Consider the following 14,919-nt stretch of genomic DNA (forward strand, 5'->3'; position numbering starts at 1 on the left):
GTATCGGATCGATACCCAAATTAGTGGTATCATCCAAAACTAATGTAAAGTATCAAAGAAGAGAAGAATGAGTGATTATTACATTTTAACAGAAGTGTAGATAGAACATGTTAAAACAAAAAAATAAGCAGATATTAACAGTAAATGAACAAGTAGATTAATAATCCATTTTTTACAGTTTGTCCCTCATAATGTGTAGAAAATAATAGGTGTATAAATGACACAATATGTTACTACATACGACTAATTAGGAGTCTTTGTTTGTTTACGTACTACTAAAAGACAAGTTGTCTAGTATGTTCACTATTTTATTTAAGGACTAAATTACAATAATAAACATATGTTTCATGTACCCTAAGATTTTTTGTTAAAATAAAGCCAAATTTTGGTGGTCCCGCTTTATTTAGAAAAGTATGGAAAAGTATCAAAATCATTTTGGTAACGGGACAACACTATAGCACACATAAGCAAGTTACATAGAACCAACAAAACTTGCAACAGAGTGAAGGGAGTGGGAGCTGCTATATAAGCGCTAGTCAGCAGATATTAACAGTAAATGAACAAGTAGATTGATAATCAATTTTTACAGTTTGTCCCTCATAATGTGTAGAAAATAATAGGTGTACAAATGACACAATATGTTACTGCATACGACTAATTAGGAGTCTTTGTTTGTTTACTTTACTACTAAAAGACAAGTTGTCTAGTATGTTCACTATTTTATTTAAGGACTAAATGACAATAATAAACATATGTTTCATGTACCCTAAGATTTTTTGTTAAAATAAAGCCAAATTTTGGTGGTCCCGCTTTATTTAGAAAAGTATGGAAAAGTATCAAAATCATTTTGGTAACGGGACAACACTATAGCACACATAAGCAAGTTACATAGAACCAACAAAACTTGCAACAGAGTGAAGGGAGTGGGAGCTGCTATATAAGCGCTAGTCAGCAGATATTAACAGTAAATGAACAAGTAGATTAATAATCAATTTCTACAGTTTGTCCCTCATAATGTGTAGAAAATAATAGGTGTATGAATGACACAATATGTTACTGCATAGACTAATTAGGAGTCTTTGTTTGTTTACTTACTACTAAAAGACAAGTTGTCTAGTATGTTCACTATTTTATTTAAGGACTAAATGACAATAATAAACATATGTTTCATGTACCCTAAGATTTTTTTGTTAAAATAAAGCCAAATTTTGGTGGTCCCGCTTTATTTAGAAAAGTATGGAAAAGTATCAAAATCATTTTGGTAACGGGACAACACTATAGCACACATAAGCAAGTTACATAGAACCAACAAAACTTGCAACAGAGTGAAGGGAGTGGGAGCTGCTATGTAAGCGCTAGTCAGCAGATATTAACAGTAAATGAACAAGTAGATTGATAATCAATTTTTACAGTTTGTCCCTCATAATGTGTAGAAAATAATAGGTGTACAAATGACACAATATGTTACTGCATACGACTAATTAGGAGTCTTTGTTTGTTTACTTTACTACTAAAAGACAAGTTGTCTAGTATGTTCACTATTTTATTTAAGGACTAAATGACAATAATAAACATATGTTTCATGTACCCTAAGATTTTTTGTTAAAATAAAGCCAAATTTTGGTGGTCCCGCTTTATTTAGAAAAGTATGGAAAAGTATCAAAATCATTTTGGTAACGGGACAACACTATAGCACACATAAGCAAGTTACATAGAACCAACAAAACTTGCAACAGAGTGAAGGGAGTGGGAGCTGCTATATAAGCGCTAGTCAGCAGATATTAACAGTAAATGAACAAGTAGATTAATAATCCATTTTTACAGTTTGTCCCTCATAAAGTGTACAAAATAATAGGTGTATAAATGACACAATATGTTACTGCATACGACTAATTAGGAGTCTTTGTTTGTTTACTTTACTACTAAAAGACAAGTTGTCTAGTATGTTCACTATTTTATTTAAGGACTAAATTACAATAATAAACATATGTTTCATTTACCCTAAGATTTTTTTGTTAAAATAAAGCCAAATTTTGGTGGTCCCGCTTTATTTAGAAAAGTATGGAAAAGTATCAAAATCATTTTGGTAACGGGACAACACTATAGCACACATAAGCAAGTTACATAGAACCAACAAAACTTGCAACAGAGTGAAGGGAGTGGGAGCTGCTATATAAGCGCTAGTCAGCAGATATTAACAGTAAATGAACAAGTAGATTGATAATCCATTTTTACAGTTTGTCCTTCATAATGTGTACAACATAATAGGTGTATAAATGACACAATATGTTACTGCATACGACTAATTAGGAGTCTTTGTTTGTTTACTTTACTACTAAAAGACAAGTTGTCTAGTATGTTCACTATTTTATTTAAGGACTAAATTACAATAATAAACATATGTTTCATGTACACTAAGATTTTTTGTTAAAATAAAGCCAAATTTTGGTGGTCCCGCTTTATTTAGAAAAGTATGGAAAAGTATCAAAATCATTTTGGTAACGGGACAACACTATAGCACACATAAGCAAGTTACATAGAACCAACAAAACTTGCAACAGAGTGAAGGGAGTGGGCGCTGCTATATAAGCGCTAGTCAGCAGATATTAACAGTAAATGAACAAGTAGATTAATAATCAATTTTTACAGTTTGTCCCTCATAATGTGTACAAAATAATAGGTGTATGAATGACACAATATGTTACTGCATAGACTAATTAGGAGTCTTTGTTTGTTTACTTTACTACTAAAAGACAAGTTGTCTAGTATGTTCACTATTTTATTTAAGGACTAAATGACAATAATAAACATATGTTTCATGTACCCTAAGATTTTTTGTTAAAATAAAGCCAAATTTTGGTGGTCCCGCTTTATTTAGAAAAGTATGGAAAAGTATCAAAATCATTTTGGTAACGGGACAACACTATAGCACACATAAGCAAGTTACATAGAACCAACAAAACTTGCAACAGAGTGAAGGGAGTGGGAGCTGCTATATAAGCGCTAGTCAGCAGATATTAACAGTAAATGAACAAGTAGATTGATAATCATTTTTTACAGTTTGTCCCTCATAATGTGTAGAAAATAATAGGTGTATAAATGACACAATATGTTACTGCATACGACTAATTAGGAGTCTTTGTTTGTTTACTTTACTACTAAAAGACAAGTTGTCTCGTATGTTCACTATTTTATTTAAGGACTAAATTACAATAATAAACATATGTTTCATGTACCCTAAGATTTTTTGTTAAAATAAAACCAAATTTTGGTGGTCCCGCTTTATTTAGAAAAGTATGGAAAAGTATCAAAATCATTTTGGTAACGGGACAACACTATAGCACACATAAGCAAGTTACATAGAACCAACAAAACTTGCAACAGAGTGAAGGGAGTGGGAGCTGCTATATAAGCGCTAGTCAGCAGATATTAACAGTAAATGAACAAGTAGATTGATAATCATTTTTTACAGTTTGTCCTTCATAATGTGTACAACATAATAGGTGTATAAATGACACAATATGTTACTGCATACGACTAATTAGGAGTCTTTGTTTGTTTACTTTACTACTAAAAGACAAGTTGTCTAGTATGTTCACTATTTTATTTAAGGACTAAATTACAATAATAAACATATGTTTCATTTACCCTAAGATTTTTTGTTAAAATAAAGCCAAATTTTGGTGGTCCCGCTTTATTTAGAAAAGTATGGAAAAGTATCAAAATCATTTTGGTAACGGGACAACACTATAGCACACATAAGCAAGTTACATAGAACCAACAAAACTTGCAACAGAGTGAAGGGAGTGGGAGCTGCTATATAAGCGCTAGTCAGCAGATATTAACAGTAAATGAACAAGTAGATTGCTAATCATTTTTTACAGTTTGTCCTTCATAAAGTGTACAAAATAATAGGTGTATAAATGACACAATATGTTACTGCATAGACTAATTAGGAGTCTTTGTTTGTTTACTTTACTACTAAAAGACAAGTTGTCTAGTATGTTCACTATTTTATTTAAGGACTAAATGACAATAATAAACATATGTTTCATGTACACTAACATTTGTTGTTAAATTAAAGACAATAATGCCATTTTTTGTGGTTCCCTTTATTTAGAAAAGTATCAAAAATCAGATATTTGATTATTAACTCTGACTGAACAGACAATGACGAAAACAAAACGGAATGCTGGAACACAGCAAAAGCACTAACAAAGAATGCTGAAGCGGACGGCGTCCACAAAGTACGTGCTCAACATATATAGTGCTAATTACCGACAGAAAACAGGTCATAAATAGTTTACCTGTAATGTAACTCTAATATACTATGGTCACATCATATTTAATGTGCAGTACATCTCATGTACAATATGTATATTATATTTAATTTATGTACCATATTTAGTGTAATAACCATAGTTAATGTACCTCTAATTTACTATGTTTACATCATATTAAGGTAACCTGTAGTGTACCATATTTAATTTACTTTTAAGCTACCATGTTTACATCATATTTAATGTACAGTGCATCGAATGTACAATGTGTACAGTATATCATATTTAATGTAATGTACAATATTTAATGTACCTCTAACTCACTATGTGTACGTCATATTTGGTTTACTTGTAATTTATCTGTAATATACTATAGTCACATCATATTGAATGTGTCAAGACTGGGTCCGGGGTGTGTGCTTTTCCAGGATGCAACGGAAAGTTGGCTCGTGCGAGACGGGAATGAAGGTACATGATTTATTATTATCAAAAAAAAAGGGAATAAACGAAAAGCGCGCACAGTGGCGGAGAAACAAAACTAGACTATAAACACAAAACTTGCACATTGGCAGAAACTGAACAATTAAACAAAACTTGCAAACTATGGCTTGAATAAAGAAAACTTACTTGGCATGGACAAAAAAAAAGGAGCAGCGTGAACGATGGACGTGAAAAGAAGAATCAGGCATGGACAGAGCATAAATGTGGTGTGAGGGTCGTCAGGACGAACAACAGAAAATGAATGAACTTAAATACTATGGACATGATTAGTGAAAGCAGGTGCGTGACTCAAAACGTGAAACAGGTGCGTGACGTGACAGGTGAAAACTAATGGTTGCTATGGTGACAAAACAAAAGTGCACAAAAAGTCCAAAACCCAAAACGAACATGACCAAAACATGATCACACAGACATGACAGAATGTGCAGTACATCTAATGTACAATATATATATATCATATTTAATGTCTGTACCATATTTAGATTTGATGATACGTAATGTACCGGTGACTGTCATGTACCATATTTACATCATATTTACATCCTATTTAGTGTACTTTTAATCCATCATATTTACAATGTACAATAATCTCATGTACAATATGTAATATTGACGTACCAACATCATATTTAATGTACAGTACCTCTAATGTACCATATTCACATCATAGTTCATGTACCTCTAATTTACGATATTTACATCGTATTAAGGTAACCTGTAATGTACCTTATTTAATGTACTTTTAAGATACCATATTTGAATATTTAATGTACAGTGCATCTAATGTACAATATGTACACTCTTAGAAATAAGGGTTCTTCTACAGGGGCTGAGGTTCTAACTGGAACCATTTGCTTCTGAAAACCCCTTTCCCGAAGAAAGGGTTTTTCAAGGGTTCTTGGTAACGCTAATGGTTCCAGTAAGAACCATTTTGATCCAGAGAACCCTTTAAAACCCCTTTTCTGAATAATTGGTTTTAAAAGGGTTCTCACTAACACTAAGGGTTCCAGTAAGAACTATTTTTGATCCAGAGAACCGTTTTTGGAAGAAAGAGTTCTTCAGGGATTGTTGAAAGCATGGGTAAGATCCTGTGTCACCAGGGACATACTTCCTGATAACATTTGCCAATAATGGTGCCTATCTTTAAATAAATGTTTTTCTCATTAAAATGTTTGTTCAATGTCAACATGATAAATGACCACAATATAATATGAATCTGTAGAATACAATATGGTTCTTTATAGAACCCTCAGAAGACAAGACGGTTATCGGTGAAAACCTTTGAAAAGGGATGTTTTTAGAACCCCCTGTGTCAGGTCTAGATGAAACCCTTGAAACATGAAAGAGTTCTTTGTGGAACTCCCTGTGTGGGTTCTAGATGAAACCCTTGACAAACGAAAGGGTTCTTAGTGGAACTCCCTGTGTGGGTTCTAGATAAAACCCTTGAAATACGAAAGGGTTCTTAGTGGAACTCCCTGCGTGGGTTCTAGATGAAAGTCTTGAAATACAAAAGGGTTCTTAGTGGAACTCCCTGCGTGGGTTCTAGATGAAAGTCTTGAAATACAAAAGGGTTCTTAGTGGAACTCCCTGCATAGGTTCTAGATTAAACCCTTGACAAACGAAAGGGTTCTTAGTGGAACTCCCTGTGTGGGTTCTAGATGAAAGCCTTGAAATACGAAAGGGTTCTTAGTGGAACTCCCTGTGTGGGTTCTAGATGAAACCCTTGAAATACGAAAGGGTTCTTAGTGGAACTCCCTGCGTGGGTTCTAGATGAAACCCTTCAAATACGAAAGGGTTCTCAGTGGAACTCCCTGTGTGGGTTCTAGATGAAACCCTTCAAATACGAAAGGGTTCTTAGTGGAACTCCCTGCATAGGTTCTAGATGAAACCCTTGACAAACGAAAGGGTTCTTAGTGGAACTCCCTGTGTTGGTTCTAGATGAAACCCTTGAAATACGAAAGGGTTCTTAGTGGAACTCCCTGCGTGGGTTCTAGATGAAACCCTTCAAATACGAAAGGGTTCTTAGTGGAACTCCCTGCGTGGGTTCTAGATGAAAGTCTTGAAATACAAAAGGGTTCTTAGTGGAACTCCCTGCGTGGGTTCTAGATGAAAGTCTTGAAATACAAAAGGGTTCTTAGTGGAACTCCCTGCGTGGGTTCTAGATGAAACCCTTGACAAACGAAAGGGTTCTTAGTGGAACTCCCTGTGTGGGTTCTAGATGAAACCCTTGAAATACGAAAGGGTTCTTAGTGGAACTCCCTGTGTGGGTTCTAGATGAAACCCTTGAAATACGAAAGGGTTCTTAGTGGAACTCCCTGCGTGGGTTCTAGATGAAAGTCTTGAAATACAAAAGGGTTCTTAGTGGAACTCCCTGCGTGGGTTCTAGATGAAAGTCTTGAAATACGAAAGGGTTCTTAGTGGAACTCCCTGTGTGGGTTCTAGATGAAACCCTTCAAATACGAAAGGGTTCTTAGTGGAACTCCCTGCATAGGTTCTAGATGAAACCCTTGACAAACGAAAGGGTTCTTAGTGGAACTCCCTGTGTTGGTTCTAGATGAAACCCTTGAAATACGAAAGGGTTCTTAGTGGAACTCCCTGCATGGGTTCTAGATGAAACCCTTGACAAACGAAAGGGTTGTTAGTGGAACTCCCTGTGTGGGTACTAGATAAAACCCTTGAAATACGAAAGGGTTCTTAGTGGAACTCCCTGCATAGGTTCTAGATGAAACCCTTGACAAACGAAAGGGTTCTTAGTGGAACTCCCTGTGTGGGTTCTAGATGAAACCCTTGAAATACGAAAGGGTTCTTAGTGGAACTCCCTGTGTGGGTTCTAGATGAAACCCTTCAAATACGAAAGGGTTCTTAGTGGAACTCCCTGCATAGGTTCTAGATGAAACCCTTGACAAACAAAAGGGTTCTTAGTGGAACTCCCTGTGTTGGTTCTAGATGAAACCCTTGAAATACGAAAGGGTTCTTAGTGGAACTCCCTGCATGGGTTCTAGATGAAACCCTTGACAAACGAAAGGGTTGTTAGTGGAACTCCCTGTGTGGGTTCTAGATAAAACCCTTGAAATACGAAAGGGTTCTTAGTGGAACTCCCTGCATAGGTTCTAGATGAAACCCTTGACAAACGAAAGGGTTCTTAGTGGAACTCCCTGTGTGGGTTCTAGATGAAACCCTTGAAATACGAAAGGGTTCTTAGTGGAACTCCCTGTGTGGGTTCTAGATGAAACCCTTCAAATACGAAAGGGTTCTTAGTGGAACTCCCTGCATAGGTTCTAGATGAAACCCTTGACAAACGAAAGGGTTCTTAGTGGAACTCCCTATGTTGGTTCTAGATGAAACCCTTGAAATACGAAAGGGTTCTTAGTGGAACTCCCTGCGTGGGTTCTAGATGAAACCCTTCAAATACGAAAGGGTTCTTAGTGGAACTCCCTGCGTGGGTTCTAGATGAAAGTCTTGAAATACAAAAGGGTTCTTAGTGGAACTCCCTGCGTGGGTTCTAGATGAAAGTCTTGAAATACAAAAGGGTTCTTAGTGGAACTCCCTGTGTGGGTTCTAGATGAAACCCTTGAAATACGAAAGGGTTCTCAGTGGAACTCCCTGCATAGGTTCTAGATGAAACCCTTGACAAACGAAAGGGTTCTTAGTGGAACTCCCTGTGTGGGTTCTAGATGAAACCCTTGAAATACGAAAGGGTTCTTAGTGGAACTCCCTGCATAGGTTCTAGATGAAACCCTTGACAAACGAAAGGGTTCTTAGTGGAACTCCCTGTGTTGGTTCTAGATGAAACCCTTGAAACATGAAAGGGTTCTTAGTGGAACTCCCTGCATAGGTTCTAGATGAAACCCTTGACAAACAAAAGGGTTCTTAGTGGAACTCCCTGTGTTGGTTCTAGATGAAACCCTTGAAATACGAAAGGGTTCTTAGTGGAACTCCCTGCGTGGGTTCTAGATGAAAGTCTTGAAATACAAAAGGGTTCTTAGTGGAACTCCCTGTGTGGGTACTAGATGAAACCCTTGAAATACGAAAGGGTTCTTAGTGGAACTCCCTGCGTGGGTTCTAGATGAAAGTCTTGAAATACAAAAGGGTTCTTAGTGGAACTCCCTGTGTGGGTTCTAGATGAAACCCTTGAAATACGAAAGGGTTCTTAGTGGAACTCCCTGCGTGGGTTCTTTGTAGAACCTCTCATGGGGGGTTCTGGGTGGAACCTTGCACACACAGTTCTAGGTAGAACCCTCCAAAAGGGTTCCAGGTGGAACCTTTATAAAAAGGTTCTACCTGGAGCCAAAAAGGGTTCTCCTATGAGGACGAGCCGAAGAACCATATATGGTTCTACTTAGCACTTTTATTTCTAAGAGTGTACAGCATATCATATTTAATCTACAGTGCCATATTTACTTCTTATTTGTTGTATAGTGACTCTAATGTACCACATTTGTCATGTTTAATGTACTTTATTTACATCATATTTAACGTTACATTTCATCATAATTAATATACTGTATTTGCCTGATATTAAGTGCACCTGTAATCTACTGTATTTCAATCATAGTCAATGTACTGAATGTTTTTTAGTGTATTGTATTTACAGAATGTATATGTCATATAGCGTTCAATACACCAAATGTACATGAATGTACCACATTACTGTAATTGCATCCAATCTAATGGTTTCCATACCTCCCTTGTCAGAATGGCTCCAGTGAGAGGAGAGAGGTCCGACAGTTCCAGTTCATGGCCTGGCCCGACCACGGAGTGCCTGAGTACCCCACCCCGACGCTGGCCTTTCTTCGCAGGGTCAACGCCTGCAACCCCCAAGATGCGGGCCCCATGGTGGTCCACTGCAGGTGATAAACAGTAGCAAACTAAGAGCTTGCAATCATGTACATTAGCCAACTAGTTACTAGCTAATAATATACTTTATATTTATATTATATTTATGTATTTGTTATTTATCATATATATTATTTATTTTAATTTTTTAATTTTTAATTTTATTTTTTTTATTCTTTTTATAAACATTTTTTAATTTTTAATTATTTTTTATTTTTTAATACACTGTAGCACTTTGAGGTTGTTTACTCAATGTAAAGTGATTTTTACAAATAAAATATATTATTATTATTATACATTAACCAACTAATAGCTACAGTTGTCAACTAATAGCTTGCTTATAATGTACAGTAACTAACTAATAGCTAGCTATAATATAAAGTAGTTAACTGGTACATTGGTAATAATATAGAGTGGTTGACTACTATGAAGATATATTAGTTAACTCATAGCTTGCTAATAATGTGCAGTATCAAACTAATAGTGAACTAATTAAAAACAGTAGCTAACTAATAACTTGCTAATAATATACAGTAGTTAATGTTAACTAATAGCCAGCTAATGCACAGTAGCTAACTAATTGATAGTTAATGAATATACAGTAGCTAACTAATAGCTCGTTAATTGTATACCGTACTTAATGTTAACTAATAGCTAGCTAATGCACAGTAGCTAATGAATATAATGTAGATAACTAATAGCTAGCTAATATACAGTAGTTAATGGTAACTAATAGCTTGCTAATGTACAGTGGCTAACTAATGAATATACAGTAGCTAACTAATAGCTTGCTAATATTATACCCTAGTTAATGTTAACTAATAGCTAGCTAATGCACAGTAGCTAACTAATAGCTAATTAATATAAAGTAGATAACTAATAGCTGGCTAATAATATACAGTAGTTAATGGTAACTAATAGCTAGCTAATGTACAGTAGCTAACTAATGGCTAGCTAATGAATATACAGTAGCTAACTAATAGTTTGCTAATAGTATACCGTAGTTAATGTTAACTAATAGCTAGCTAATGCACAGTAGCTAACTAATGGCTAGCTAATGAATATACAGTAGCTAACTAATAGTTTGCTAATAGTATACCGTAGTTAATGTTAACTAATAGCTAGCTAATGCACAGTAGCTAACTAATAGCTAATTAATATAAAGTAGATAACTAATTGCTGGCTAATAATATACAGTAGCTAGCTAATGTACAGTAGCTAACTAATGGCTAGCTAATGAATATACAGTAGCTAACTAATAGCTTGCTAATATTATACCGTAGTTAATGTTAACTAATAGCTAGCTAGTGCACAGTAGCTAACTAATAGCTAATTAATACAAAGTAGATAACTAATAGCTGGCTAATAATATACAGTAGTTAATGGTAACTAACAGCTAGCTAATGTACAGTAGCTAACTAATGGCTAGCTAATGAATATACAGTAGCTAACTAATAGTTTGAGAATAGTATACCGTAGTTAATGTTAACTAATAGCTAGCTAATGCACATTAGCTAACTAATAGCTAGCTAATGCACATTAGCTAACTAATAGCTAATTAATATAAAGTAGATAACTAATTGCTGGCTAATAATATACAGTAGCTAATGTTAACTAATAGCTAGCTAATGCACAGTAGCTAACTAATGGCTAGCTAATGAATATACAGTAGCTAACTAATAGTTTGCTAATAGTATACCGTAGTTAATGTTAACTAATAGCCAGCTAATGCACAGTAGCTAACTAATAGCTAATTAATATAAAGTAGATAACTAATTGCTGGCTAATAATATACAGTAGCTAATGGTAACTAATAGCTAGCTAATGTACAGTAGCTAACTAATGGCTAGCTAATGAATATACAGTAGCTAACTAATAGTTTGCTAATAGTATACCGTAGTTAATGTTAACTAATAGCTAGCTAATGCACAGTCGCTAACTAATAGCTAATTAATATAAAGTAGATAACTAATAGCTGGCTAATAATATACAGTAGCTAGCTAATGTACAGTAGCTAACTAATGGATAGCTAATGAATATACAGTAGCTAACTAGTGGCTCGCTAATAGTATATTGTAGTTAATGTTAACTAATAGCTAGCTAATGCACAGCAGCTAACTAATAGCTAATAATATAAAGTAGATAACTAATGGCTAGTTAATATTATACAGTAGTTAATGGTAACTCATAGCTAGCTAATGTACAGTAGCTAACTAATGGATAGCTAATGAATATACAGTAGCTAACTAATAGTTTGCTAATAGTATACCGTAGTTAATGTTAACTAATAGCTAGCTAATGCACAGTAGCTAACTAATAGCTAATTAATATTAAGTAGATAACTAATAGCTGGCTAATAATATACAGTAGTTAATGGTAACTAATAGCTAGCTAATGCACAGTAGCTAACTAATGGCTAGCTAATGAATATACAGTAGCTAACTAATAGTTTGCTAATAGTATACCGTAGTTAATGTTAACTAATAGCTAGCTAATGCACAGTAGCTAACTAATAGCTAATTAATATAAAGTAGATAACTAATTGCTGGCTAATAATATACAGTAGCTAGCTAATGTACAGTAGCTAACTAATGGCTAGCTAATGAATATACAGTAGTTAACTAGTGGCTCGCTAATAGTATATTGTAGTTAATGTTAACTAATAGCTAGCTAATGCACAGCAGCTAACTAATAGCTAATAATATAAAGTATATAACTAATAGATAGCTAATAGTATACAGTAGAAACTAAACAAAACATGACTTAAAACCAAACATGATTACACAGACATGACACTTTGAGTCACTAGTCACATGAAGTGCGCAGTTAATGTTAACTAATAGCTAGCTAGTGCACAGTAGCTAACTAATAGCTAATTAATACAAAGTAGATAACTAATAGCTGGCTAATAATATACAGTAGTTAATGGTAACTAACAGCTAGCTAATGTACAGTAGCTAACTAATGGCTAGCTAATGAATATACAGTAGCTAACTAATAGTTTGAGAATAGTATACCGTAGTTAATGTTAACTAATAGTAACTCATAGCTAGCTAATGTACAGTAGCTAACTAATGGATAGCTAATGAATATACAGTAGCTAACTAATAGTTTGCTAATAGTATACCGTAGTTAATGTTAACTAATAGCTAGCTAATGCACAGTAGCTAACTAATAGCTAATTAATATTAAGTAGATAACTAATAGCTGGCTAATAATATACAGTAGTTAATGGTAACTAATAGCTAGCTAATGCACAGTAGCTAACTAATGGCTAGCTAATGAATATACAGTAGCTAACTAATAGTTTGCTAATAGTATACCGTAGTTAATGTTAACTAATAGCTAGCTAATGCACAGTAGCTAACTAATAGCTAATTAATATAAAGTAGATAACTAATTGCTGGCTAATAATATACAGTAGCTAGCTAATGTACAGTAGCTAACTAATGGCTAGCTAATGAATATACAGTAGTTAACTAGTGGCTCGCTAATAGTATATTGTAGTTAATGTTAACTAATAGCTAGCTAATGCACAGCAGCTAACTAATAGCTAATAATATAAAGTATATAACTAATAGATAGCTAATAGTATACAGTAGAAACTAAACAAAACATGACTTAAAACCAAACATGATTACACAGACATGACACTTTGAGTCACTAGTCACATGAAGTGCGCAGAGGTACATAGAGTGTGACAGGGGTAAGAATGCGGGGATGTCGTCAGGACGAACAACAGAAAATGAATGAACTTAAATACTATGGACATGATTAGTGAAAGCAGGTGCGTGACTCAAAACGTGAAACAGGTGTCGTGACGTGACAGGTGAAAACTAATGGTTGCTATGGTGACAAACAAGAGTGCACAATGAGTCCAAACGTGGAACAGGTGAAACTAATGGGTAATCATGCAAACAAGACAAGGGAGTGAAAAGCCAGAAACTAAACAAAACATGACTAAGACAAAAACATGATTACACAGACATGACAAATATGGGTTGAAAAGGATTTGCAAATCATTGTATTCCGTTTATATTTAGATCTAACAAAATTTCCCAACTCATATGGAAACGGGGTTTGTATATATGCCCATTGTCTTTGGGTGAAGTGTAAATGTTCATAAGTGTCATGTCTGTATTATCATGTTTTGTTTTAAGTCATGTTTTGTTTAGTTTCTGTCTTTTCACTCCCTTGTCTGGTCACCATAGCAACCATTAGTTTTCACCTGTCACGTCACGCACCTGTTTCAAGTTTTGAGTCACGCACCTGCTTTCACTAATCATGTCCATAGCATTTAAGTTCATTCATTTTCTGTTGTTCGTCCTGACGACCACACCACATTTATGCTCTGTCCATTCCTCTAAGATCCTGCTTCATGTCCCTTGTCAAAGTAAGTTTTGGTTCCATGTTTATAGTCTTAGTTTGTTCTCCGCCACTGTGCGCGCTTTCATTTATTCTTTTTTTTTTGTTGATAATAATAAATCATGTACCTTAATTCCCGTCTCGCCCGTGCCAACTTTCCGTTGCATCCTGGAAAAGCAAACTCCCAAGATCAAGTCGTGACAATAAGACCGGAGTCGTTCGATTCTAGATACTAGAATGAGATTATGACATAAATCTAAGTGAAATCAATAGGGAACCATAACACAGGGCATGGTCACACTGTAAAACTCATCACGTCGCCACGTCTCCTCGCTTTAGCGCCGGCGTGGGCCGCACGGGCTGCTTCATCGTCATCGACGCCATGCTGGAGAGGATGAAACACGAGAAGTCGGTGGACATCTACGGCCACGTGACGTGCATGCGGGCCCAGAGGAACTACATGGTGCAGACGGAGGACCAGTACGTCTTCATCCACGAGGCCCTGCTGGAGGCGGCGACGTGCGGCCTCACCGAGGTCCCCGCCCGCAACCTGTACGTCCACATCCAGAAACTGAGCCAGGTTCCGCCCGGAGAGGCCGTCACCGCCATGGAGCTGGAGTTCAAGGTAAGTGCCGCGCCGTCGAAACGTCTTCAGCGCCCGCTAAACGCTTGTCCCCGTGCAGAAGTTGGCCAACTCCAAAGCACATACCTCCAGATTCATCAGTGCCAACCTGCCGTGCAACAAGTTCAAGAACCGCCTGGTGAACATCATGCCTTTCGAGTCCAGCCGGGTCTGCCTGCAGCCGATCAGAGGCGTGGAGGGCTCGGACTACGTCAACGCCAGCTTCGTCGACGGCTACAGGCGAGTGTGCCCGTAGGAGGAGAGGTGCGCCTCTAATGAGCGTGGGCTAGAGATGCGCGGTTTGCGGGCACAACC

General features: G+C 35.9%; 1 protein-coding gene across 1 annotated transcript in view; it reads left to right on the top strand.

The window, feature by feature from the left end:
- Positions 1–14,919, top strand: part of ptprfa (protein tyrosine phosphatase receptor type Fa) — a 429,990-nt gene that overhangs the window by 397,628 nt on the left and 17,443 nt on the right. Inside the window, exons 25-27 of the mRNA XM_061978426.1 lie at positions 9,477–9,631; positions 14,322–14,607; positions 14,666–14,844. Coding sequence (XP_061834410.1) covers positions 9,477–9,631; positions 14,322–14,607; positions 14,666–14,844 — 620 coding nt within the window. The remainder of the gene's footprint in view (positions 1–9,476; positions 9,632–14,321; positions 14,608–14,665; positions 14,845–14,919) is intronic.

Source organism: Nerophis lumbriciformis, linkage group LG18 (assembly GCF_033978685.3).
Source record: "Nerophis lumbriciformis linkage group LG18, RoL_Nlum_v2.1, whole genome shotgun sequence".
NCBI classification, from domain to species: domain Eukaryota; kingdom Metazoa; phylum Chordata; class Actinopteri; order Syngnathiformes; family Syngnathidae; genus Nerophis; species Nerophis lumbriciformis.